General features: G+C 33.7%; 3 protein-coding genes across 3 annotated transcripts; 2 read left to right on the top strand and 1 right to left on the bottom strand.

Moving 5' to 3' along the window:
• Positions 1–1,354: 1,354 nt before the first annotated feature.
• On the top strand, positions 1,355–3,294 carry LOC106449797 (F-box protein At2g21930). Its single transcript, XM_013891493.2, has one exon. The coding sequence runs from the start codon at positions 1,408–1,410 to the stop codon at positions 2,626–2,628; it is 1,221 nt and encodes a 406-aa protein (XP_013746947.2). The 5' UTR covers positions 1,355–1,407; the 3' UTR covers positions 2,629–3,294.
• Positions 3,205–13,221, bottom strand: LOC125608194. The gene is made up of 5 exons (XM_048778162.1): positions 13,215–13,221; positions 12,004–12,998; positions 11,664–11,886; positions 3,820–3,888; positions 3,205–3,215 (listed from the first exon to the last, which is right to left on the bottom strand). The coding sequence occupies exons 1-5, from the start codon at positions 13,219–13,221 to the stop codon at positions 3,205–3,207; spliced, it is 1,305 nt and encodes a 434-aa protein (XP_048634119.1).
• Positions 13,222–17,915: 4,694 nt separating this feature from the next.
• On the top strand, positions 17,916–19,475 carry LOC106446436 (homeobox-leucine zipper protein ATHB-6). The gene is made up of 3 exons (XM_013888164.3): positions 17,916–18,191; positions 18,287–18,648; positions 18,722–19,475. The coding sequence occupies exons 1-3, from the start codon at positions 18,122–18,124 to the stop codon at positions 19,178–19,180; spliced, it is 891 nt and encodes a 296-aa protein (XP_013743618.2). The 5' UTR covers positions 17,916–18,121; the 3' UTR covers positions 19,181–19,475.
• Positions 19,476–26,599: the final 7,124 nt, after the last annotated feature.

Raw genomic sequence — 26,599 nt, 5'->3', positions numbered from 1 at the left:
ATATTAATCAAGAAATGTTATTTAATTCATCTATTAATATAAATAGATGAATTAAAAAATTTATATAGTAAGTCATTTAAAATTATATTATACGGTAATTCATTTAAAATTATTATATAGTAAGTCATTTAAAACAAAATTAATCAAAGTATTTTTCACATGTTTTTCCTAGATTTAATACTCTATTAAAATAATTCATATAGCTTTGATTATAATAAAATTAGCATGCTTGTTTTGAATAGTAAAAAGATAAATGAGACATAAATAAAAAAAAGGAGGAAATAATAATAAAATATGTTTGTTGCGTTCTTAGTTCTTTTATGTTCGTATGTATTTAATTTTGTTTGTTTGTCGAGATGCATGTATTTTTTGTGTTACTATAAATGTGAACTAATTAGTTTTATATGTTATAATTTGATTGGGTTACAAAATGTGAACTATTTTTTTGTGTTACTATAAATATGAACTAATTAGTTTTATATATTATAATTTTATTTGTCTGTCGAGATGCATGTATTTATATGTTTTTAAAAATAGTTATAATTTGATTGGTTTTTGATGTTTATTAGTTATTTATTTTAATCAGATCTAAAAATAAAAGGTAAATTTAAACAAAAAAAAAGGTAACTATAAAACTAATTAATATAAATTACTAAATAGCACATGTAATCTTATAAATAATGATCTACAGTAACTAATTGTAGAATTGGAGAAATAATATATATATTTTTATCAATTTCTTATTTTATCAATTATTTAGATATAACTAAATAAAATACTTTAAATTTTTTTATTGAATTTTTTTAATGGTTATATATTCTTATATTAAAGAATTAGATTTGTAGGTAAGAAATTATTAGAACTTTTTATGTTTTCCAAAGTCCACACAGAAACATTTACAAAATATCTTCGTGATAAAAACATCCGATCATTGTATTGGTCTTACACAAAAACTCTTTTTTTTTAATTCTTGAAAGCTAGAGTATTCTTGGTTTTTTCACGTGTTAAAATAAAATATAAAGTAGTTCTATAATCAATTATCTGAGTTAATTATAATATTACTTTTCTATAAGAGAAATATTTGTATTGACTAAGGTTTACGTTGTTGAAATATTTTAAATCTCACTGATCTTCTAAAAATATATATTGAAATTTTTGATTATCCAACTATTTAAAATCAAAAATAAAAAAAAATTATTATTCAAAATTATAACAATGTAAACATAATATACATTTCTTCATATAATATAATTACCCGTAAAATTGCGGACAAACACCTAGTAAAATGTTTAAATTTAAAATCAATAAACCACAAAACTTTAGCCCCTTTGGCCCTTTCCACGATCTTCTTCTGACTGTCATGACAAAAAGAAAGCTGACTTTTGGCTGTTTCCTCTGTTCTCTGCCATGGAAAGACAGAAGTCGAAGCTTGCAAAGAATAATAACATCTCCGATGATGTAAGAACAAGCGGAGAAGGTTCGATTCCGCTTGATCTCATCCCAGAGATACTCAAAGATCTGCCTGTTAAAACCCTAGCAAGATTCCTTTGCGTATCAAAGCCCTGGTCATCTATTATTCGCAACCGAGATTTTGTTAAATCGTACTTGATCAAGTCGACGAATCATCCTCAAGGTCTCATCTTCACATTCAAGAGCAAACGTCACGGTAAACACGTCTTCTTCTCCTCGTCGAGTCAACGCCAAGATGGAGGAGGTGAATCATCATTGTCTTGCGCAGAAAGTTACCATATGAAATGCCATTCTCAACCCTACACAGCCATTACTCCATCTGTCCACGGTTTGATTTGCTATGGACCTCCTTCTAAGCTCATGGTGTACAACCCTAGCACTAGACGGTCCATTGCTTTGCCTAATGTCGATGCTCACAGGCTACGTATGTACCACTACTTGGGTTATGATCCCATCGGTGGTGACTACAAAATGTTGTGTATGAGTAGAGGCATGCATGCTCGCAGGGGACGTGGCTTAGCCCACAAGATTCAAGTTTTAACATTGGTAAATGGGAGTTCGTGGAGGATGATTGAAGATAGTCCTCCTCCTCACTCTCCTGAATCACCTCATATATGTATAGATGGTGTTTTATACTATGGAGGGTATTTGGACACAAGTACTCGTCTCCTTCGTAAAGACCATGTAGTCATGAGTTTTGATGTTAGGTCTGAAAAATTTGATATGATCAAAGTACCAACAGAAAGAGCAACAAGGTTTACAAGAATGACGAGATACAATGGGAAGCTTGCTCTCATGTTCACTGGATATGGTGGATTTGGTTGTGGTTACTCTGGCTATATCGAGTTGTGGGTTTTAGAGGATGCTGCAAGACATGAATGGTCCAATAAGAATTTCGTTTTGCCTAGATTAGCTTCCAGGGATACCTTGTTTCAAGTATTCTGTGCCATTGATGGTTCAGGCGAGTTTGTTTTGGCACCAGAAACCTTGCGTCCACCAACGTTTTATGTTTTGTATTATGATCCTAACAACAATAGCATGAGAAGAGTCGACATTGAAGGGATCGCAGATAAGAAGCTTCAGTTTTGGGATGATGACTCGGATCGTCGTACAATTTCTATCTTCCCTGGTCATGTTGAGAATCTCTCGTTTCTCTAAGAGTGCTCCTGGCAATCCTTTTCTTTATCGGTGTTTTTTTACCTTTTTTGTTGAAAAAAGATTAATATCTTTCTTTATGTGATGTTTGTGAAATGGGTTTCATCTAGTATATCTGGTCTGTTTTTGGGTCAATGTCTTTAGCTTCAGGACCACGTAAGTAGACAAATACACCTCAATTTGTTTCATATACGATCGATAACTCTTTTCCACCAAAGCCATTTTCGAATATATCATTTTTGATACATTCCCACCAATGATATCACCCCGTTTGTTTGATTCAAAGTTAGAATAAGAGACTTTTGATGAATCGAAAAAAACAAAAGGATGAGTTTAAATTAGGGCTATATATATATTATTTACTTTGACTATTGCAATGTGCTCAACTCCATCAAGCAATGACTTAAAGCAATAAAATGGTCCCAACATTGTCGCCAGCATCTCTTTTTTCTTTTGGTACCCTACCAAACGAAGTTTAATCGAAATCAATGAGGAAAACATCAGAAACTTATAAGTTAGAGTTGTTCATAACATTAGTAGCTGACCTTGAAGTATTGTATTATACCTGATAATCTTTTTTCAAAATGTCCCTGTTAAAAAGTTAAATTTGTAAATGTAATAACAGTGTTTTTTAGTTTTACCTCGGATAAATGTTACTTTTAGATCCGCCACTGCAGACACACATGCTCATCAAGGCCTAAACCTAATGCGTTTCATTATAAGACATGACTATAATATACACAAACTCACACACATCTGTTAACATAGTTTAAACAAAGACGTTGAAACAGACGGTGAAACATCAGAGAAATCTAAGCCCTTTTTTCGAAAAAAAAAGAAACGGTAGAGAAATCTATTGATTACCATTTACCAACCAAGGAAAAAAAGATCGAACCACCAACATAGAAATCACTGTGCTTGCAGGTGATCTTTCTCAGCTGACGTGGCAATTATGCAGATATTTTGTTCTTCTTTTTATGGATAAGCACGAGGATGGTTCTCTTTCTCTTCAGTCCTTTTCTGGAGTTAATACGATGTCCTATTAGGTGGAAACACATTCTCTACATATCAGCATTTGTCGGTTAACGTGCTAAGCTGCTTGACTCGTTTTTTTTTCTTTTGCGAAAGTACTCGTCTTCTTTTTTTTTGTAACACGTACGATTATATAAAATCTAAAAGAGTTTAAACCATTACATCCGTAGCTAAGCTCAACGGTAACAAGATAAGAACCGGAGGGATCCTCGACGGTTTGATGAACATCCACTACAAGAAAACACAAGTTTTACGAGGGCAGTTTTCCTCGTTACTTCGTCGTAAAAGCAGTGTTACGAGGAATTAGCGAGGAAACCCGTTTCGTCGTTATACGTTTGTCGTAACGCATATATCCTCGCTAATTCGTCGTAAGGTAGCGAAGAAATAATTTCGTCGTAAAAGCGAAGGAGGATATTTCGTCGTAAAGACCACGTAAAGATTCCACGTAAGGACGTCGCTAAGTTTCCTCGTAAATACCACGAAAAACTTTCCTCGTAAAACCCACGTAAATAAAAACTCGTAAAATAAACGTAAATACCTTGACAGCTTTCCACGTAAAGAAAACGTAAAAACCTTGATAGATTTCCACGTTATTTCCTTGTAAAAGTTTCCTCGTAAAGAAGCCGCAAAATTAGCTACGAATTTACTTCGTTTCATTATTTTATAGAAATATAAAAAATTATAATTATAAATATAATTTAAATTATTTAAATTATTAATAAAATTAAAATTCTAAAAAAATCAAAACCAAAATATTTTATATATAAATAAGTTTTGAATTCATAATACAAGAACCGAAATTAAAAAGAACTAAGGGTGGTCGTTAATCGCCTGGTAGAATTCATCACTCCTCGCCTGAACATCCGCCTCGGCATGTGAGTCGTCGGTCGGTGACTCGCCTGGGATAGGATTTTGTTGTCGCATGGTCCTCAACAAAGTTTCCCATTCCGGATTTGTGGCCGCTACAACGTCCAAGAAGCCCTCGAGTCCACCCATACGAGATCGCAGCTGAGTAGACTCTCTACGCAGCTCTTCGGACTCCCTACACAGCTGAGAGACTTCATCATCCCGTCGCTGAACATAAGACGATGTCGCTCTCGGAACATCGTTGACGGAACCAATCCCCAACGTCCGTCCCTTTTTTTTAGGGACAACCTTAAAAACAAAAAATAAATTTTGTTAGTAAAAATTTAAAGTTAAATTAAATGAATATTTAAGAAAATTAAAATTTTAGAAAATTTACCTCCTCGTAAAGCTTATCCACTTCAGGTGTGGATAAGGTGACGGGTAATCCATCGGTGGACTGTTGGGTCAGCTGGGTCTGGCGTTCTTCAACCCGAGCAGCCAAATCGTTGTTGATTTGCTCGGACTTGCCATCTATAAATCGGCCCGCCTTGTTCTTGTGGGTCCTCTCGTAAAGTTGCATAAGAGACGGGAATTCTCCCGTCTCTTTGGCCTAAAAAAACATTTAAGAAAGTTGTTAGAATATATATAAAAATATACTAAAAATTTAATATAATTAAATTTTTAATTACCATTTCCAAACGGACACCGGCGTGGGGTTTTTGGCCCGTAGTGTGAAGCATCGGCCCGTTCCCGTGCTCATCGACTGTGTTACGGGAGTTAGAGCAAGACTGGGCGATTCTAATGGAATCAGGAAGACGTCAATATCGGATGAGGCCATCCCAGACATCCGTGGTGAGCTCAGCGGGTTTGCCACGCTCATACCCCTTCACGATCCAGTCACCCTTCCAGTTGGAGACCGTGTCCAACAAGCGAACTTTCGCCTTCGCGACAAACTTCTTCCTCACCCTCTCAGTGATCCCCAAGGCCCAATTATATTTTTGCTGTTGGAATAAATAATTTATAATTAGTTTTTCAGAAAAAAATATATATATAAATAATGAAAAAATTTAAAGATATATATTTAATTAATAGAACTTACAGCGTAAATTTTGAACCACGTCTTTCTGACGTAGTGGGGGGTCGTTTTCCAGTTCGGATGTGGCATGGAGAAGTAACCTTTTATCGTGTCGGTTACGTCCGATGCAAGACATCCGTCAATCCCCCACCTGAAAAATACAAATTTAAAATGTAAATTATTTTTTAAAGTTATAAAAGAATTTAAAAAGAATAAAAAAATAATGAAACATACCATAAAGTTCCGTCAGGTCGGTCGGGGTCGATGACTGGTAAACCTTCTCTGCCTGGCAGACGGAGAATGTCCTCTACGGTGTACTGCGAGTAAGGAGCACTCGGAGGCACCATCAAATCGGGATGAATCTCGGCGGGCATCGGAGGTGCCGGCATCGGAGAAGGCACAGGAGGAGGAGCCATCTGGGGAGGCACGTGAGGAACCGATGGTGCACTAGAAGAAGGAGATCCAATGACTCTCTGAGTGTACTGAGTCTCGGGGACAGTCTCCTGACCCGAAGAACCGGGAGCTGAAGAAGACGACGGGTCTAAACGACTACCCGGCTCACCGAACATCTCTCTGTAATGGGCAGTAAGTCTACCTTTTCGAACCTGAGAAAAAAATTTAATTTTTTAAATTTTCGTGAACAATATACTTCCCAACATTATCCACCTAATCAACACTAAATAACATAAGATCCGTAAACCTATCTAAATTCCCTATACTAACCACCTAATCTATCCTAAACTAATCAAACTAGAGAGGAATTAGAGAGACTTACCATTGCTACGAATTAGGGAGGAAGTGGAGAGGAAGTGGAGAGGAAAGACAGAGCGAGCTCGCTCGGGATATATATAAGATTACTTGTCCTCGTAATTTCCTCGTAAACTTACGAGGAATTACAGAGCCCCGCGTTTTCATTTACGAGGAAATAGCGATGAAATACAAAGGCCCGCGTTTTCGTTAACGACGTTTTTACGACGAGTTAGGTTACGTGGAATTAACGAGTTAACCAGTTACGAGGAATTAGCGAGCCTATATTTTCTATAAATACCCACAACTTTCCTTCTCAAACCACACACAAACTCACAAAACACACCCTATCTCAAATCACACTCCTCACCAAAATACTTTTCAAATTAGAAATATTTTAAAAAGAAAGAAGAAAAGAAGATATTAGAATTTATGTGGGTGAGACTTAAGTCTCGCCACATATAATTCCAGTATCTTTTTTTTTTTTTTACTAGTTTTTATACTATGAGGAAGTAGCTAGTCTCGCTTTTCACCAAATTAGAAATATTTGGAAAAAAAGAAAGAGAAGAAGATATTAGAATTTATGTGGGCGAGACTTAAGTATTATAATTGCTGGAAGTCTTGCCACATGTAAATCTGGTGTCTCTCTTCTTTTCCTTTTTTTTCTAGTTTTTAGTCTACGAGGTTTTTACGACGATTTTTGTTACGGGGTGTTTACGACGAAATCATCCTACGTGGAATTAAAGAGTGCCTCCTTCGTCATTTACTTTACGTGGTATTTACGTCTATTTACCTTACGAGGTCTTTACGACGATTCCGTCCTACGTGGAATTAACGGGTTTCGCTTTCTTTATTTTTTTAGTTTCGTCGTTATTTCCACGTAAGCTAACGAGTTCTTTACGACGATTCTGTCCTACGTGGAATAAACGAGGATTACGTCGTACATTCGACGTCAACTTACGAGGAATTAACGAGTATTACGTTTAAATCCCTAAAATCCGAAACCCCAAACCCCAAAACCCCATATTCCTTATCTTCTACTTCATATATTCCAAACCCCATCTTTATTTCCATTCCAAACCACAATTCCCACATTTACTTATTTATAAAACAAACTCCCACAATTTCTTATTCATAAAACAAACTCCCACATTACCTTATTCATAAAACAAACTCTCACATTACCTTATTCATAAAACAAACTACACAAAATCAAATACATCAATCGGATACATCGACATTCTCGTCATCACTAGAAATATCATCATTTTCATTAAACTCGTCTTCTACAGCTTCGTCTGTGGCATCATCGGTAAGATCTTCGTATTCGTGATTATGCGGATCAATGAGAAGGATGTCATCAATTTCTTGTTCAGGTTCCTCGACTTCATTTATCTGTTCTTCTTGCAATGGTGGTTCTTCTCCACTGATGATTCGTCCTCGAGGTGTAACTTTGATCACTGCTAACCAATTTATACCCGAATCTCTCATCCGAGGGTATGGAAGGAAGCTAACTTGGTCTGCTTGTGAAGCTAAGATGAAAGGCTCGAATTTGTTGTACCGACGTCCACCGTTGACATCAACTACACCAAATTTGTTAGACCGAACACCTCTGTTGACGACGGGGTCGAACCATTCACATTTGAAGATGACGCATTTCAGCTTCAGTATCCCTGGAAATTCGACTTCAATAATCTCCGTCAAGATCCCGTAGAAATCTGTTTCCCCTTTCACACATATTCCATAGTTACTGGTCGCCCGCTGTCTACCATACTCATATGTGTGAAAAGTGTAGCCTCGTGTGAAATACATCTGTGATGTGGTGACCTTTACAAGTGGAGATTGAATTACTTCGTGTAACCACTTAGGATAATCTGCATCGTCGTCATAATCAACCTGCAAAAATAAAGAGAACATTAAAATACAAATCATGTATGAAAAAATAGTTTGAGTTATAATACCTGATTCCGCAACCACTTAATGAAGTGCTGATCTTTCCTTTTGTCTACGTCACTTGTGGATATACCAGGAAATGTTTCTTCGACTTGAGAAACAAATAGGCTGTAAAATTAATCACATTTCATAGGAATGAATCTCTTGCAATTATATAATTAATTATATGTGTTTTGAAGTGTCCATATATGTTACCTTTCAAAATAACGCATCAATGGATCCTCGCAATTGAGTAGAATATAGGTGTGTGCACTATGAGCGTCTTGTTCACTCGACCACCAAACCTCTTTAGACTTCCCACCGAGTCGTCCAATCTGGCTAAAGATGTCTGGAACACCAGCAACTGCATATGTTGGCGCAACTCCACCATCATCATATCTTCTTGGAGCTCTTCTACGGGTACGTACTTTTGACGCAAAGTAGTACGATGTGAAGTGAGAAACTTCTTCCGTCAAACTTCCAGCAATTATAGAACCTTCAACTTTGGCGAGGTTCTTTGCTTTTCCCTTCAAATATTTCATGGCTCGCTCATACTGATACATCCATCCGTAATGTACAGGTCCACGAAGCAATGCTTCATATGGGAGGTGGACAGCTAGATGCTCCATGACGTCAAAAAATCCAGGAGGAAATATCTTCTCCAAGTTGCACAATAAGATGGGAATGTTCTCCTGAAGCTGTTCCACAACTTCTTCTTTAAGAGTGCGTGTGCTCAGATCCCTGAAAAATGCTCCAATGCCTTTTATATTCCAAAAACAATTAAACACATTGTTAGTCGTATATTATTTTGCAAACTAGACCGTTATAAAATTATTGTGATATAAAACACTACGAACCTGCAAGTGCTTCATGTACGTTTGTTGGAAGTAGCTCCGCAAATGCAAAGGGCAGTAGTCGTTGCATAAAGACATGACAATCATGACTCTTCATCCCAGAGAACTTTTGACCCTTTTCAACACATCTAGAGAGATTTGAAACATACCCATCGGGGAACTTCACTTCTGATGCCACCCAGTTGAACAACACCGACTTTTTTTCTGAAGACAGTCTGAATATCGGAACGGGAACTTGTCCATTGCTTTTAATATGTAACTCGCTTCTTGAGCAAATATCCGGCAAGTCCAACCTCGATTTTATGTTGTCTTTTGTCTTCCCTGGGACATTCAATATTGTATTCATGATGTTCTCAAAGAAATTCTTCTCTATATGCATCACATCGAGGTTGTGGCGCAGAAGAAGATCCTTCCAATATGGCAACTCCCAAAATATACTCTTCTTGTGCCAGTTGTGATGAACACCGTAAGAATCAGGCATATTACGAGGGACATGCCAATTACCACCCCAACGAACTGTTTCGTTAGCTCCGTAGTAGTCGATTTGTGCTTCAATTTGTTCTCCAGTTAGATATGGTGGAGGAGTGTCTCTCACAACCCTTTTGTGCCTAAACAAATTCTTGTTTCTTCGGTAAGGATGGCCAATGGGAAGAAATCGACGATGACAATCAAACCAACTTGTCTTCCTACCATTCTTCAGTTGAAACGCATCTGTCGTTCCATTACAATATGGACAAGCTAATCTCCCATGTGTAGTCCATCCAGACAACATCCCATATGCAGGAAAGTCACTTATGGTCCACAAAAGCATAGCTCGCATCGTAAAATTCGTCTTCGTTGAACAGTCGTACGTCCTCACCCCTGTTGACCACAAATCCTTCAACTCTTTTATCAGTGGTTGTAGGAAAACATCCAGGGACCTTTTTGGATGGTTCGGACCAGGTATCAATATCGTCAAGAATAACAACTCCCGTTGCATGCACATCTCCGGTGGCAGGTTGTATGGCGTAAGAAAGACTGGCCACAATGAATATTGTCTCCCTGACATTCCGAACGGACTAAATCCATCTGTGCATAATCCGAGATACACATTCCGGCTATTGCTAGCAAAATCCGGATGTACTTTGTTGAAATGTTTCCAGGCTCTTGCATCTGATGGATGAGTCATCTCACCATCCGTCTGAGTATGCTCGGCATGCCATCTCATCTTTGCAGCAGTCTGCTCTGATTGATACAATCTTTTCAATCTGTCTGTAATTGGTAGGTACCACATCCTTTGGTACGGTACCCTATTACGTCCCCGTCCTTGCGGCTTGAATCGTGGCTTCTTGCAGAATCGACATACTTCTAGCTTCTCATCATCTCCCCAATAGATCATGCAGTTGTCGATGCAGACATCTATCATCTCCGAAGGCAACCCAAGACTATAAACTAATTTCTGAATCTCATAATAAGAATCAGCAGACACATTGTCTTCCGGCAAATACTCTTTAAACAAGTCCGCCCATTCGTTCATGCAACTTTCAGGTAGATTGTGATCAGTTTTAATATTCATCATTCTAGCAGCCAACGACAATTTAGAGAGACCTTCTCTACAACCACTGTAAAGTGGTTGATTCGCCGCGTTTAACATTCCGTAAAACTTTTTTGCATCTATATTAGGTTCTTCATCTTCATCATGAGCTACGAATGCATCAGCTACCATATCATGAACCCTATCATAATCTACCATCTCCTCCTGATGGTAACTATGTTCATTATGCAAATGATGATTAACCGGTTCTTCCTGAAAATTGCTATTACTACTACTAGCTTCATTCTGATCATAATTATAACCTTCCCCATGTTGAAACCAGATATAGTAATTTGGCGTGAAACCTCTATTTATTAAATGCTTCCAAACATTTTCACGGTTTGCCAATTTCGAATTGTTGCATTTCCGACAAGGACAGAACATCTTACCACTTTCTTGGGCGAGCGGTGTTGAATCTGCTTGGTGCATAAATGTCTCCAGCCCCGCAAGGTATTCTTTCGTCACTCTCCCGTTAGCATCTCTATGCATATACATCCAATTCCGCAACTCGTAAATAGTCCCAGAGCCAGCCATTTTTTTTTCTTTCACGTTTTTTGTTGTTGGTGTGTTTAAAATGATGTTCAAACATCCATATTTATAGAAAATTTCGAATCTGGTAGTTGTAATTTTACTATGAAATTACGACGAAAATTAATTGGATGGCCAAAAAAAAAACGTGAGCCACCTACCAAGTTGGTGGATTCAAAATTTCCTCGTTAAGTACACGTAAAATATTTCGTCGTAAAGAACTCGCGAAATTTACGTGGCTTTTACGAGGAAATAGTTTTTCCTCGTAAAAGCCACGTCAGTTTACATCGTCTTTACGACGAATATGTTTTGTCGTTATCTTACGACGAAATAACGATGCTTTTCTTTTTCCACGTACTTTCCTCGCAAAATCAACGTTTTTTTACGAGGATTCTTTTTCCTCGTTAAATTTCCTCGTTAAGGTTACGTTTTCTTGTAGTGATCATAAAACATAACATAAAACAAGTGATAACAAAGCTAAATGAGAGAATCTTGCTCATCCATTGGAGAACCGTGGGAAGCATGAGATGTATCCCTGAATAGGTTACTACCACGAGCATGAAGTAGTCAAAACCGACGTTGATTATACCAAACTGCAAAGTTTGGAAGGAGGTGGAAAGAGCATGAACAGCTCTAGCTCCAACATCGAGGTTCCACGAAGAGACTAGGTGAATCTCAACAGAACCGGAGAGTATAAAAGTCCTAGATTTTACGCTGACGAACAAATATGATGGACCATGAAACCTAATAGCGCCAGTGACAAAATGAGAGCTAATGAAAACTCTACTGACCTGTGATGGATGTACAAATAATGGCAATTTAAGCACAACATCACGGTTTTGGGCTAGGTGAACCCTTTGCACTGAGGCGTGATGGCAGACTGTAAACTGACATGATGCTTTGGAGAAGGAATAATGGCTCAAGTTTATAACAATCAGCAAGTTTAAGCTCCATAAATAGTTTTGGTTCAGACCAAAGCATGTGTCGTTTGAGTACCAGCGGCTCTCGGAAGGGATTGGGATACGGAGGCGATGCGGCAGAGGTGAGGCGATGTTCCTGAAGATCAACCATGAGGGAGTGCGAACTAAGCTCCAGCTGAGAAAGTAAACTCCGATATTACCGTATCGGGATCCATAGATCTCGTCGAGACCCAGCATTTCACAGAGTTGAGATGGCCAGGAGACGGAACGGAGGGAATGAGACGCTTCAGATACGCATAAACCTCCAGATCTGGCGAGTCTACCCTCGGGATGAGTAGATCTGGTGGTTCTGCTTGTACAGAGAGGAGCGGCGTCGAGGGGTGGGATATGATGGACATTGACAGCGGTGAGAAGCGGGGGCTCAGACTGAAACTCAAGCTTTGGCTCTGCAGTTTCAGAGAGGCGAGCAGATCTAGTATCAAGAGCTTTAGTACTTCTTCTCGTTCTGAGGGGATGAGTGGTCACATGGAGATGAACTGCGGAGGAGACGGTGAGCCGGCGAGAAACAGGGGAGGCGGTGAGGCGGAGTGAACCATGGGAGGAGGAGGCGACCCAGAGGGGAGTAGGAGAGGCGGTGGTCTGGCGTGGGGTAAGAGAGGTGGAGACGAGAGGGCAAGACGGAGCAGAGCCGTAGGAGACGGCAGGAACACGATTCCAGCAATTGACGAGGACGAAAAAGTAGAACCAGAACAGAGCAAAGCAAGCTACAGAGAAGAGGACCCGACGCCGGCGGCCAAAGGCCTTACCGGCGTCGAGGAAGACGGCGTGCGACGTTGCTTCGGTAATCGGGTCTGGGAGAGAAAACCCTAGTTTTTGCGTAGTATCTCAAGTACTCGTCTTCTCATTTAAGTAAAGGGCTTATTTGCTAAATAGCAAAAAAAAGAGAAATTAGATTTTTAGAGAGAGAGTAGAGAGAGATAGAAAGAGAAAGTAGAAGAGAGGTGGTGTTTTTAGTTAGTTAGTGAATTTTGTCTTTTTTATACTTACTGGGTGCAATTTCCCTTAAGTAAATTTCATTGTACACGCCATTTTTTAGTTACTGATTTTGGTTACTGGGCCGGATCCGAACTTCCAAAAAATTTAGAATTTCTGAGCCGTAGATTAGTATCCAAGTTTGTATATGTGGTTCCGCATTTGGATATTCATCTATATATTATACTAATCACCGTAATTTAATTCGAATTCGGGTCAATTATTTATAAAAAATATTAGATTTTTTAAATTAATACATAATTAAATATTTATACAAAAATTATAAATATATATGTATGTAATATTATAAAAATTAAAATGTAATATTATAAAATCATGTTATGGATAAATATTAATATATCAAATAAAATTATTCATAAATTTTTAAAATAATATATTGTAAAAATACATAAGTAGATATCCAAACTTAAAATTAAGATATACGGATTCAGATCCAGTTTTGATGGATCCAAGATTTAACTATACGGATTCAGATCTAAATATCCCTAATATATTATTTTCGAAACGGATGCAGAGCGGATTTTGGATCGAATCCAGATTTTGGATAATAAGTTTCAGCCCCAACCATACGATACAGATCTTAATTATTTCTTCTATATATTACCTCAATTGTATATTTAATATTGTAAGACCTTTTTTCATAAACAGTACCGCCCAAAACGAAAAATCACTCTTGTTGCTGTCACCTAGGGCTAACAGCTCGTTTCCTTTTCTACGTTGCCACGAAAGTCATCATCCTGTAACTTAATTTAATAATTTCTAGATGGATTAGCGACAAATATCACAGCTTTTAAAAAAGGATGATTATATTACTATGCGAATAAAACAAAACGGTACCAATAATTTACAGTATATAAAAGTTCTTAACACACTAGACTAGTCTTCACAGTTTTAGGCATTGTCATACTTAGGACTGAGCATCTTATTCGTTAATTTTGATTCGATTTGTTATTTGTTTTGATACGATACAAAAAATCCAGATATTCATAAATCTTCAAAGCAAAACAAATATTAAAAATTAATATTTATTAAAAATAAAACAAATCACAAAAAATAAAAATCTGAGAGTCGGATATCTGATCCGCTCCGACTTTTATACAAATATTGTATATGTACAATTAAATATAGTCATTTAAATGTATAATTTTATATATCATAGTTTAACATATAACTTTATTAATTTTATTTATAAAAATTACCTATATAAGTATTAATTAAGACAATGAATATAAAATCTTTATAAAAATACAATTCTTCTAAATTTTATTTTTATAAAAAAAGATTTAATAATTTTTAAAAATAGATGAAACATATAGTTTCACTAATCTTTTTCTTATATTTTATATTATGTTAAAGATATTTTTTGTAGACAAAATTGTATGATTTTTTCTAAATTTATTTGTATTGAACAAAGTAAACAAGATATCCATAAATATTTGTAAATATCTGTAAATTTTTCGGATATCCGTATTTTTCGAAGCAAAGCAAATCAGAAAATTAGATATCCGTAAAATATGAAGCAAATCTTAAATACTGAAAATTATAATAGTATTTGATACGCGCCCACCCCTAGTCATACTAGTTTCACTTATATATAATCAAACCATTTTTGTCAGTTGGTTTATATACTAAACTAAAAAATTGTTGGTATTGTATAAAATAATTAATAGACGCATATGTTAAAATCATACAAACAGATATGTCGTCTCCTGCTCGCACTCTTTGGCTAGAGTACCAACAGGGATATTTAAATTATTTCCTAAAATAAATTTTAAATTTATTTTTAAAATTGTAAAAAAAAGTTATTGATATACCTAGAATGACGATCAGTCCATCTGATTGTCAACTATTTTCAATAAATTTACATAAACTGTCTCATATAGTCATATATAGCCGAAAATATAGTATTTGTATAACTAGATTCTAAAGAAAGTTACCCAATTCAGTTCACATACAGAGGCGTGTTTACAGTGTATTGAAAAAGACATTCGATTTAGATCCCTGAATAATATTATGTTTTCTAGAGCTCTAAAATTTAAAATAATTTTTAGTCTATTTACTTAAACTTATTTCTAAAAAACTTTCCACGAGAATCGAATAACTCAATTTCTGAATCCATATATTTTTTTCTTATATGACATAATATAGTATATTTACGTAATAAACTTATTCTTGTAAGTGTTAAACTTATGTATTTGGCAAACGTGATATATTGTATTAGAAAATTGTTTTTTTATAATTGTATATAAATTTATTTTCAAAATTTACCTTAGACACTAAAACCCTTCGCACTGCACTGCACTGTTCACGTGGATATGGTTGGATGGTACGGCGAATTTGAAACAGTGTATAACTTGAATATATTTCATAGTTTGTTTTATGGCCTTCGGGATTCGTTGGATTTACGGACGATCGAGATGACCCAAATTTTAAAGAAAAAGGTTATCCAACTCTGTACGAAGTAAAAGGAAAAAAGTCCGTAAGAATAATTCGTATGTTCATATATATAACATCTTCGTAGTACAAATATTATTGTTTGTGAATGAGTACCTATCCCTTATGGGCGAACGACGGAAATTGTATCATGTTAGTATTTGTATGTTCCTATAACATCTACGTACTACAAATATGTTTTCTCATGTTATTTTGTAGACACTATCTTAATCCACTAATTGGTCCATACACGATAGGAAAAACATAAATTTAGCAAGTTGTAATTAGGTAGAAGATCACGAGGTATCTCATGGAGTCTCTATTTTCTCTTAACATTTATTTTGGTTTCAATTGTTTAATTTTATGTTTTCAAGGAAGCATGCTAATTGGATGCTCTCTCTCTTTTATTGGACATAAAATTCTAGCCTTTCTCTCTCTCTCTCTTTCTCTCACTGCAAAGTAGATCTTATCGTGACTGAGTTTTGGTGGCCGGCGGTTTGCTCCCGACGCCGTCGGTCACCTCCCCCCCCTTTTTTTTTTTTTTTTTTTTTTTTTCTTTTCCTTCTTCTCTCGTCGCTCATCTCCCTCATCTTCCTGGCTTCTTTGCTGTCCTGTTCTGAGGCTTTCGCCACCGCGGTGTAGATCTGGCGTTCTCTGCCTTGGAGTAGCAGCGAGGCTAGGTGATGGGGCTCTGGTTAGCGATTCCTTGGGTTGAGTTCTGTGGCGGCTGAAGCTTAGATCTGGTGTCAGATCTAGTTTGACGGAAGCGGGTTCCCTCCTTCCTCGTCTCCTCGTCTCCTCCTTCTCCTCGGGGGTACCGCCTTTCTTGGTCCGTGCCGTTGTTGGGGTCCGATGGCGTACACGCTTAGATCTGTGAGGCGGTTCCTGAAGGACTCATCGGAGAGCTGTCGGTTCTGTGTGGGTTGACCTGTTGCGGGTTCTCCGCCGCGGGCGCGTGTGGGGATGAGCATCGTCGGTCTTGTCAACCATGGTTCTTCTTCCCCGGTGGCAGCACGTGTTGTTTCCGGCTAGTTTCAGGGCTGGATCTAGGGCTTGTTCCTGACCGTTTTCGACTCAAAGCGGTGCTAGCTTGGTTCTGTCTTCTTCATTGCAGGTTCGGTGGTGTTCGTGGCGTCTCTGGTGGTCTTTCTCTCCAAATAAAGCTTTTCTACTGTCTTTGCGGGTGCGCTTTGCTCGAGTGTTGCTCTTTGTCCATGGTGGCTGCCGATAAGAAGGCCTTTCACGAGCTGTTCTTGAGGAGCCAATCATTAAGAACTGATCACCGGGTATCGCCAAATCTACCGGGTTCAGTTCTCGGGTTAACTGTGGTTCTAAATTTTGCGGCAAGTGTTTTGTGCTGAGTTTGGTGTAGCCTTTGGTATTGTTGTTGCGCTTGTAGTTTTGGCCTTGTGTAGCTTTAGATTGAGTTGGTGTTTAGTTTCAATTATTGCATCTTCTGTTTCTAGTTTCCTTTGTAGTTCTGTCTCAAATTTGAAAAGGGTAATAAATCTTAACATTGTTACCAAAAAAAAAAAAAAAAAATATTCATGGATGATTTCAATATGCGTCTATTAATTATTTTCATCTTATTTAGATGTGGTTTAATTATTATAAAAATATGTAATTGGACTAAAGACATTTCTAACTTCATTCTATTTTTAATATAAAATAAAGTTTAGAGTAAAAATGCTCTGATAATATTCTATTTTTACTTTGTAACAAAGTAAAAAAATGAATTTACTCTATATACAAAATAAGTTATTTCTTTTATCACTTTATTTTTCACTCTAAAATTAAATATTATTAGAATATAACTCAACTAGTACTATTAGAATATATCTCAACTCTATTAAAAAAATTATTTTATTTTAAATTAAAAACTCTTGTATAGTGAATACTGAACACTAAAACAAAATTGTATTTTCTTTATTAAATATATTTGATCATCCAAAAAGAAAACATTTTTTAGGGAGGTAAATAGTCCCGGTGGTGGACTGGAAATTCCTTTCCACGTAAAGCTTAAGCCGAGCCAAGTCGATTAGAGTAACCGAGCCATCAATCTCCATTGTTTTTTTTTCTTAAGAAAGTTTTTAATTAATTTTTTCACTCGAGTTCCAGTGATACCGGAAGAAACCTTGAGGTAACTGGGTATAGCCGGTGGACCCCTCAAATTGAAATCAAGAATATTGTGAATGTTTTTGGTTTAAACATTTTATTTACCAAAAAAATACCCAACAATATCTACTGACTTAACCAAGGTTAAACTCTAACCCAAGCTGAGTTTATTTAAACAGAGAGAGTGTGAAAGCAAGCTTGTTCATAAGAAAAAGAACTCAATCTCTCTCTAAATAGAATCTTTCAATTGGCTTGATTTATGTGCATTTCTCTCTTCCATCAAAGCTTGCTCTTTTGGTAGTGGGTTTCAAGAGAGACAATATTATCAAGTAGTAATCTTGAAAGTTAAACAAAGATTTTTGAGAGACCTTTCATTAAGTGTTGTCTGATGATGAAGAGATTAAGAAGTTCAGATTCAGTGGGTGGTCTGATCTCTTTATGTCACACATCTTCTACAGGTTCTTAATCTTAACCTTTTTATTTAGCTAATTTTCTACCAAGCCCTTTAATTTCAATTTTTTTTACCTTAAAATTACCTCAATTCGTCAAACAGATGAGCAGAGTCCAAGAAGATACGGGTCGATGCTTGAAGGTTACGATGAGGAAGAAGAAGAAGAAGCGATAACCGAGGAGAGAGGACAAACGGAGAAGAAGAGACGGTTAAGCATTAACCAAGTGAAAGCCTTGGAGAAGAACTTTGAGTTAGAGAACAAGCTTGAGCCTGAGAGGAAAGTGAAGTTAGCTCAAGAACTTGGTCTTCAACCTCGTCAAGTAGCTGTTTGGTTCCAGAACCGCCGCGCACGGTGGAAGACAAAACAGCTTGAGAAAGATTACGGTGTTCTTAAAACCCAGTACGATTCTCTCCGCCATAACTTCGATTCCCTCCGCCGTGACAATGAATCTCTTCTTCAAGAGGTAACAAAAATTCAAACTTTTTCTGCTTAAAGATTGAAACTTTTTGCTTAAAGATTGAAACTTTTCGATGCAGATTAGTAAACTGAAGTCTAAGCTTAACGGAGAAGAAGAAGAGGAAGAGAATAACGCCGTGACGATGGAGAGTGATTTTTCCGTCAAGGAGGAAGAAGTTTCGTTGCCGAAAAATATCACAGAACCGCCGTCGTCTCCTCCAGAGCTTCTAGAACATTCGGATAGTTTCAATTACCGGAGTTTTACCGATCTCCGGGATCTTCTTCCATTAAAGGCTTCCTTGGCAGCCGCTGGATCGTCGGACAGCAGCGATTCGAGCGCCGTGTTGAACGAGGAGAGTAGCTCTAACGTCACGGTGGCTCCGACGACGGTTCCCGGCGGTGGTTTCTTCCAGTTTGTGAAAATGGAGCAGACGGAGGATCACGACGACTTTCTGAGTGGAGAAGAAGCTTGCGGTTTTTTCTCCGATGAACAGCCGCCGTCTCTACACTGGTACTCCGCCGTTGATCACTGGACTTGAAGCTTTAAACGCCGGAAGAGATTGTGGATTGGATTAAAAGGCTCTGTTTTTTTTCTATGTGGATTCGGAGGAGAAGATGGAAAAAGGAGAGGGCGCAATTGGAATAATGAGGAAATAGAAGGGCGAATGAGAAAATAAAGAAGGTTAAATCTGGGCGGGAAATAATTGATTAGGGTGAATTTGTGATTATGTTTTCTCTGGCGTTTCGTGCACTTCTTGTAATTAAGGATTATGAGGATTGAGAAAGGGGAAAACTCAACGGAGTAAAATTGAACATGGAATCTTTTAATCGAAATTGACCAGCTAAATCCATATCATACAAGTTTTAGGCTGTCTTGAAGCATAAAATAGATGTGTTGATTTCATTTTTAGTTTGATTTGTTTTGTCTGATATATAGTATAAAGTTTATAAACTTGTATTTGATGAAGTAATTAACGAAATATTTTTAGTTTAAAATTAGTTGAACTACAATGACATAAATCATTAGATGGCATGGAAATACTCTTAAATAAATATATGGTCACATTGAGGATTATAAAATAATAATTACATATGTTTTCGGCCTACTAATTATATATATATATAAAACTTGCAAAAATAAAATATACTTTTATTAAATTCATCATTGTGTTTTACTCATGTAGTATTTTGAACTTATTTTATCGTATTATAAATAAAATTCATCTACATTCTAGAATACATCTTTCTAAGATAGTAATACTATCAAATAACTTAATAAAAGTATTTAAAATAAATGTATAAAAATTTAATCTTATTTGCAATATTTTTATTAACAATATAAACATAAAATTTTATGGTTAAACCGACAATCTTATAAATTAATAAAATATTGTGATTTTAATATTATTAGTTCATAGAATTTTTACCGTATATAGTTTTTTTTTAATTCACATGATTGTACATTTGTACACAAGTAACATCATCCTAAAAACATAAACTATATTTTACAATTCTATTTAATGTATTAAAAATGAATAACTCCTATACAGCTTAATCTTTTTTTAAATCATTAATTGGATTATTATTTTATTACAAAATAACTCCTATACAACTTTTATGTTTTCAAAAAACAATCCACGATAAAACAGAATATTCCATCATATTAGTGATGGATATTTGTGTCTTTAACATATATAATTACAAATGTCTATACTTACACTGATCTGCAAATTTGGTGTAAATATGTTTTCAGTAATCTGTAATAACCACATGCTAGATTCTAACCCGCGCTTTTATGCGCGGGATTATTATTTTTATTTATACAGAATTTATCTAATATATAATTTTATACATACTTAGTGTTTTCTTAGATGGACTACATTTTAGGCTTTGAAGAGAACTTGATGTGTTATACATGTATTCTCTTTTAAAAGTGTCATTTTCTATTTATTATATATGGAGAGATTTATCCTCCTGTTCTTATATTTGTGAACATGAAATAAAGCTTTATTTTTAGAAGCCAAATATATTCATTGTTAGGGCTTGTAAAAAGTAATTTATTATACAAACTGTAAAAACATATTTATCATAAGAATAAAATTATGATCTAATCCGAGTTACAATGGATAATCATAATTTAATAAATATTTTGATTTTGATTTAAATAATATACTCATTGTAGGATTAGTATGTATTGTATTGATTTGTAATATTTTTTTATAAATAATATATATATATATATATATGTTTCTTATAATTATATAGTTAGATTACAAATTATATAAATGTAACTAAATGATAATCTAACATAATGATTAATTTATTTAACATGTCATGTATCATTTCGAGTGGACATCAACTTAGTCAATTATGTAGGTTTCTTGAATGTAGAAAATATATAAAAACTGAAAACTTGTAATTAATATATAGAAAAAATAAAGAGAATTTGTATTCCCTACACACCAAATATCACATATTTGCACTCCATACACTATATCCCTCTAATTTTTTTCCCCCTATCATTACCATTTACCCCCCATTCTATGGTATCTCACCATTTTTAGTATATTCAGCAAATTAGCTCAAAAATAAAAAGATAAAATATATGTTTGTCTGTATCATTAAGTTAATATCACGTATGATAGTATTTTTACTGGATTGATTTGACTGTAATTGTTGATCTCATGTGTAGACAATTTTAGGAAAATGTATACAGTATATTAAACTTACTAAAACGAATAAAATTTAAATCCAGTTGGCAACTCAAATTAAAACCTACCATTCTTAACATACTTTTGTGCACACCAAAACACTTTTTAAAAAACTGGAATATCCCTACAATCTTGCAATTCTTATAATAATTCTACTTATTATTTATGCCTACAATCTATTATTTGTAATTTGGTTAATTTAGGAACGATTTTGATGCTGAAATATTGGCAAGATTAATAACAGATAATGATTTGCCAAATTAATAGAGTTGAGTATATTTATATTTAGATTAATTAAACTCAATTAGAATAGGTCCAAAACTTAATGACAACTTTTCTATAGTAGATAAAAAATAGGATTCTATTTTAATAGAGTAGATTTTGAAGTTAAATTTCATATCTCCTAATGTAAAATATTAACGGTCAATCTCTTTGACTAAATTTTTTCACAAATTTCAAGTTTTCTAAGTTAAGTTTTAATTATAGATCCAACTATTTTAGTTAAAAAATTTATATTATGGTTATCATAAAGGCATATTTGTTTTAATTGAATTAAATTTTATTAAGTTTTAAACTATGTTTATTCCAAATTATTGTAATTGAAAATTTTCACTATTAACTCGTATCTTGTATCAAATTAAAACGATGATTTGCAAGAAAACAACTAGTCTTTATGTATGTGCCTCTGGCTTGTATAGTGGTATGTGAGTGTCCATGTGTAAACGTTGCAAATTTTAGTGTTTCGCTGTTTAGTGGTCAAGATTTTTCCTTGTGCCTAGGCCTTCTTAACTGCATTGGTTTTTTGGATATGTTGGATATGCCATGATGTTTTTTTTCTGTTATATGATCTTTTCCACTATGGTTCGAATGGTAACGTATAGGACAACTACTACAGATAGGCCTGGGCATTTGGGTTCGAACCAGATTTTTAGATTTTCCACTATGGTTCGAATGGTAAAATAAAACATATGTAATATTCTTTATGTTTCGGTTTAGTTTTCGTTTTAGATTTATGCACACATATTAAGAAAATATTTAATTTTGTATATTTCTAAAATAAAAATATCATTGCCTATATATCTGACCATATTTCAACCAGTAGAAAAATTAACTAGAAAATATTGTTAATATATTTTACACTAAAATTCTAAAACGACATTTATTTTAACACAAAAAAATTAATTTACAACAATAATTAAACTGAAACGAAAGGAGTATACATTATATGGCTGTCTCAAAGTGAGGATGATACCATTTTTGTCTGTATAACCAAATTTGTGTTCTATCATGCTAAATAGCAACTCATATATCATTATCATATAGTTTGTAATGCTAAATTATACTTTTGATGCTAAATATATATGTCATCATATGATTTATACTTGCGTGATTAATGAAAAACACAATTAATCTACAATAGTAATAGCATATAAAGAAAAAAATACATCATTGTCTTCTTCTTCTTCTTCTTTTTTACATCATTATTTTCATTTAATAGTTTTTTTGTTGTAAAAGTCTTCATTTAATAGTTAATACTTTCTATCTTATGCTATGGTTTATGTTGATTCAGTTTTTCCGAAATGGCTAATGAGTTTGGAATCTACTTAGATTACTAGTTGTTGTAAAAAAAAAAAGTTAATGCTTAATACCCATCTTAACATGTCAGTGTCGAGCTTAAGGGTCGCAAGATTGTATGATTATTTGTTAAACACTATCATTAGGTTCGCCGTTCAAAATTGATATTTATTCGAATTCGAGTTGTCTCGGCTTGCGAAACCAACAGTGTATTATTATAATTACAGTAATAAAGTATGCGTACGGGTAAACTGGCAAAGCTCTGGACCACGTACACCTTTAATCACTCATCATAATAAGATAATTATAATAATCACAGAAGATTCTGCTAATTAATTAGATTTCTAAATGCATTTATCATGTATTCATGTTTACTGTTGGAGTAACTGAAACATATTGAATTTCACATCTTACTACACAATTTCTTATATGTTGTGTAATAGCTGGTCAATTTTTCTCTATTTTCACTATAATACTCAAAACTTTAACACGAGGTCAATTTTTGGCTTACTGCATGTTTAGTTTAGTTTACAGAGTCGGTTTAGTCGTCACCACCATGTATGCCGTATGGTTAATATCTTTTTTTTTTTTTTGTAAACTGTATGGCTAATATCTTGATATTAGGTAAAGGATAAATTATGTTGTAGCATCGATTCCTCTAGCACTATTTTAGCATAAAGTATAATGTTTCTTATTTTCATGGATGTATTAGTAAGTACAAAATAAAATAAAATAAAATAATTAGAAGACATATGAAATATTTCATATGGTCTTGTATTTTTTTAATTTAATATTATTTTCATAAATAATTAAAAAAATTTATTTTTAAAATTATTTATATTTTAGATTATAAATTATTAATGATAAACTATAGAGTTTTAAGTTTAAACAATAGTTATCATTAATAAGAAAGAGAAGAAGGGAGACTAACTTAATATGGAGCGACTACGCCGAAAAATACTCTCCCTTCATCTCTTTCCTATTAATGATAACTATTGTTTATCAAATTAAACTTTCTTTAAAAATATTTATTTATCAAATTAAACTTGCATTTACAATTTCACATCACTAATTATAAATTTATAACTAAACTAGGTGTTATGCATGCACATACGGACATAGTGTTCTTATAAATAATTATCTATTTATAACTATTAAATAAAAATCAACATAATAAATTATTAATTATATTTTTAAAAATAGAAATCAAACATTAAACTTTATATTTTATAATAAAAAATATTATTTTAGATAAAACACAACATATTTAAGAATTATCTTATGTTTTCAAAATATATTTTATTTTTGAGAATTTTATTATATTTACTTATAGTCAATTATCAAATATAACATATAAACAAAATATTATTAATATATATTCATTAGTTTTATCAATATATATATATATGCTTATTGTTGTGTTAAATTTTTTAAAAATTCACATATATTTTAGAAAATATATTTATTTGTTTGATTAGTATTTAACTATAAATTTTTTTATATCTAACTATAAATTTTATAATAAAATATTATTTTCAGATAACAACAGAATATATCTAACAATTATCTTATCTTTTAAAACATGTTTTTATTTTTGAAAATTTTAATATATTTATTTATAGTCAATTATCTAATATAATATATAAATATAATAGTATTAATAGAAATTTGTTTTCAATTATTTATATTTTAGATAATTCTTATTATTATTAATTTTAATCATTTATTTAATCAGATATATTTTAAATTTGTTTTTATTTTTGACTAATTGATATAATTTATTCATTAAGGGTATAAAAGATTTATTATTAATTTTAATCACTTTTTTAGTAAGATAGATTTGAAATTCGTTTTTATTTTTTTGACTAATTTATATAATTATTCATTAAGGGTATAAACGATATTAACCGCTATAACTTTTAACGTGAGAGTTCGGATGCAAAAATTTACTTCGCAAATAATAGTTTGCAAATAATAGTATAGATACGAGACAAAAAACGAAGTAGGAAAAAAAAATTTAATTTCAAAACTGAAACGTCTTAACGAGTACATGAACTGAATCTCGAATCTATTATATTAATGGGTGAACTAAAGAAAAATTCATAATATAAATAATCTTTTGTTGTATTTTTTTCTTTTATCTCTCTCAGAGATATCTTGCATGCTTTCATCATCAATAAGTTGTCAATCTAAAGCGATGAAAACCTATATTTAAGTAATTGAACTATTTTAAAGTTAACTGCTTAGATATTTTGAGTTAGGTACTTCACTATTCTTCCAGTACTAAAGACATGTGATTTGGATATTTTACATGTTCTAAAATATTTATCATTTAACACAACTCACGAATCACGAATCTACATTCGAGTCTACAAGTGTCGATGTAAGTAGCATGCGATGAAAATAAAAATCTTAAGTAATCTAAAGTACGATACATGTTATCGACCTAATCTTTGCTTGTAACAAAGAAGATAGCAGTAACATACCGTACCACAGTCACGGTGATGAGATACGCAATCACGTATACTAATATTAATATAAGCGATGTTCATTTTTTTTGAGAAAATACCGTTGGACTACAGACGCTCTTGTTGTGATGTTCATTTTGTTTAGAAAACATTGGGGATGCAGGATGCTATAGTAACATGACAAACAAATGAAGAAGCGAAAGGGTCAAAGAGAACACGTGACTGGACATCAAAGACAACTTTTATTTCCTAGTTCCACGACCACGACATTTGTCTCTTCTATTTTTTTCTCAGTTTTAGAAAGCATCAAAAGTAAATTTTCCTATTTTTAGTACATATATGAAGAAGTCAAAAGATATATAATGAAGGACAGCAACTAACTATATATTCCAGACTTGCTTTAATATTATTTGTAGATAGAATATCTTATCATAAAGGTCATATAGAAACATGCATATATGTAAATAGTAACATATCGATATAACAAGATTGATAGAAAGACTTTTTTACAAAAAAAAAATATTGATAAGATTTTGTAAATGACTCCAGTCACTGTTAGTTAGGTTCCAAAATATTACGGCATCACTAATCAAAAATAATATACTTAAGTCAAGAATGCATTTTGTTGATGATAAAAGACACAAACACAGATGATTTCAACACGTGAGCTGAAATCCTTAAATTTCAAATTCAAAACATATTTGTTGAATAATTAATAATCAATAAAATGCAACATGGTTGAAGAAGCTCTTATATATATAAGGTCGCATATGTGTTAAAACTTAAAAGATATGTTCTGAAATAAATATTTAATTTGTCAAAGAAAAACTACAAAAAAAGATGTCAAAAAGAACTCCAAGAAAAAAGTTCATACGTTTTTTCTTTTTTTTTTTCTTTTTTGAACACGTTGTTTTTATTTGTAAAATAAATATTTATCGAAGGATAAAAAATCAGAGAATAAAAATATGACTGGATGGGAAGGATAAATCATGAAGTTGCTTTATAGGGAAAAAAAGTTGTCAGTTGTGATTGTGCGCGTACGTGAAGTGGAAGCATGAAGCATCATTTTTAGTGAATCTATCGAAAAAAACAATAATAATAAAAGACGATGAAGAATTCTGACACGTTCAGAAACTTTACTAACGTCATGAATAGAATCTGAAATTGAGGCAATCAGATCTTAACAAATCACAGTGTAGTTTTA

The sequence above is a fragment of the Brassica napus genome, chromosome A4 (assembly GCF_020379485.1).
Source record: "Brassica napus cultivar Da-Ae chromosome A4, Da-Ae, whole genome shotgun sequence".
Taxonomy (NCBI): Eukaryota; Viridiplantae; Streptophyta; class Magnoliopsida; order Brassicales; family Brassicaceae; genus Brassica; species Brassica napus.
This window is presented reverse-complemented; position numbering and strand designations above follow the sequence as displayed.

Bases quoted from the DNA above. Each gene is read 5' to 3' on its own strand.
- LOC106449797 (XM_013891493.2), top strand. From the start codon at position 1,408: ATGGAAAGACAGAAGTCGAAGCTTGCAAAGAATAATAACATCTCCGAT.
- LOC125608194 (XM_048778162.1), bottom strand. The intron at 11,887-12,003 runs GTCAGTAGAGTT...GGTTCTGTTGAG, and splicing joins TATTTGTACATCCATCACAG to ATTCACCTAGTCTCTTCGTG. The intron at 3,889-11,663 runs GTTTTATGATCA...GTTTTCTTGTAG, and splicing joins TATCACTTGTTTTATGTTAT to TGGATGTTCATCAAACCGTC.
- LOC106446436 (XM_013888164.3), top strand. From the start codon at position 18,122: ATGATGAAGAGATTAAGAAGTTCAGATTCAGTGGGTGGTCTGATCTCT. The intron at 18,192-18,286 runs GTTCTTAATCTT...TTCGTCAAACAG, and splicing joins ATGTCACACATCTTCTACAG to ATGAGCAGAGTCCAAGAAGA. The intron at 18,649-18,721 runs GTAACAAAAATT...TTTTCGATGCAG, and splicing joins ATGAATCTCTTCTTCAAGAG to ATTAGTAAACTGAAGTCTAA.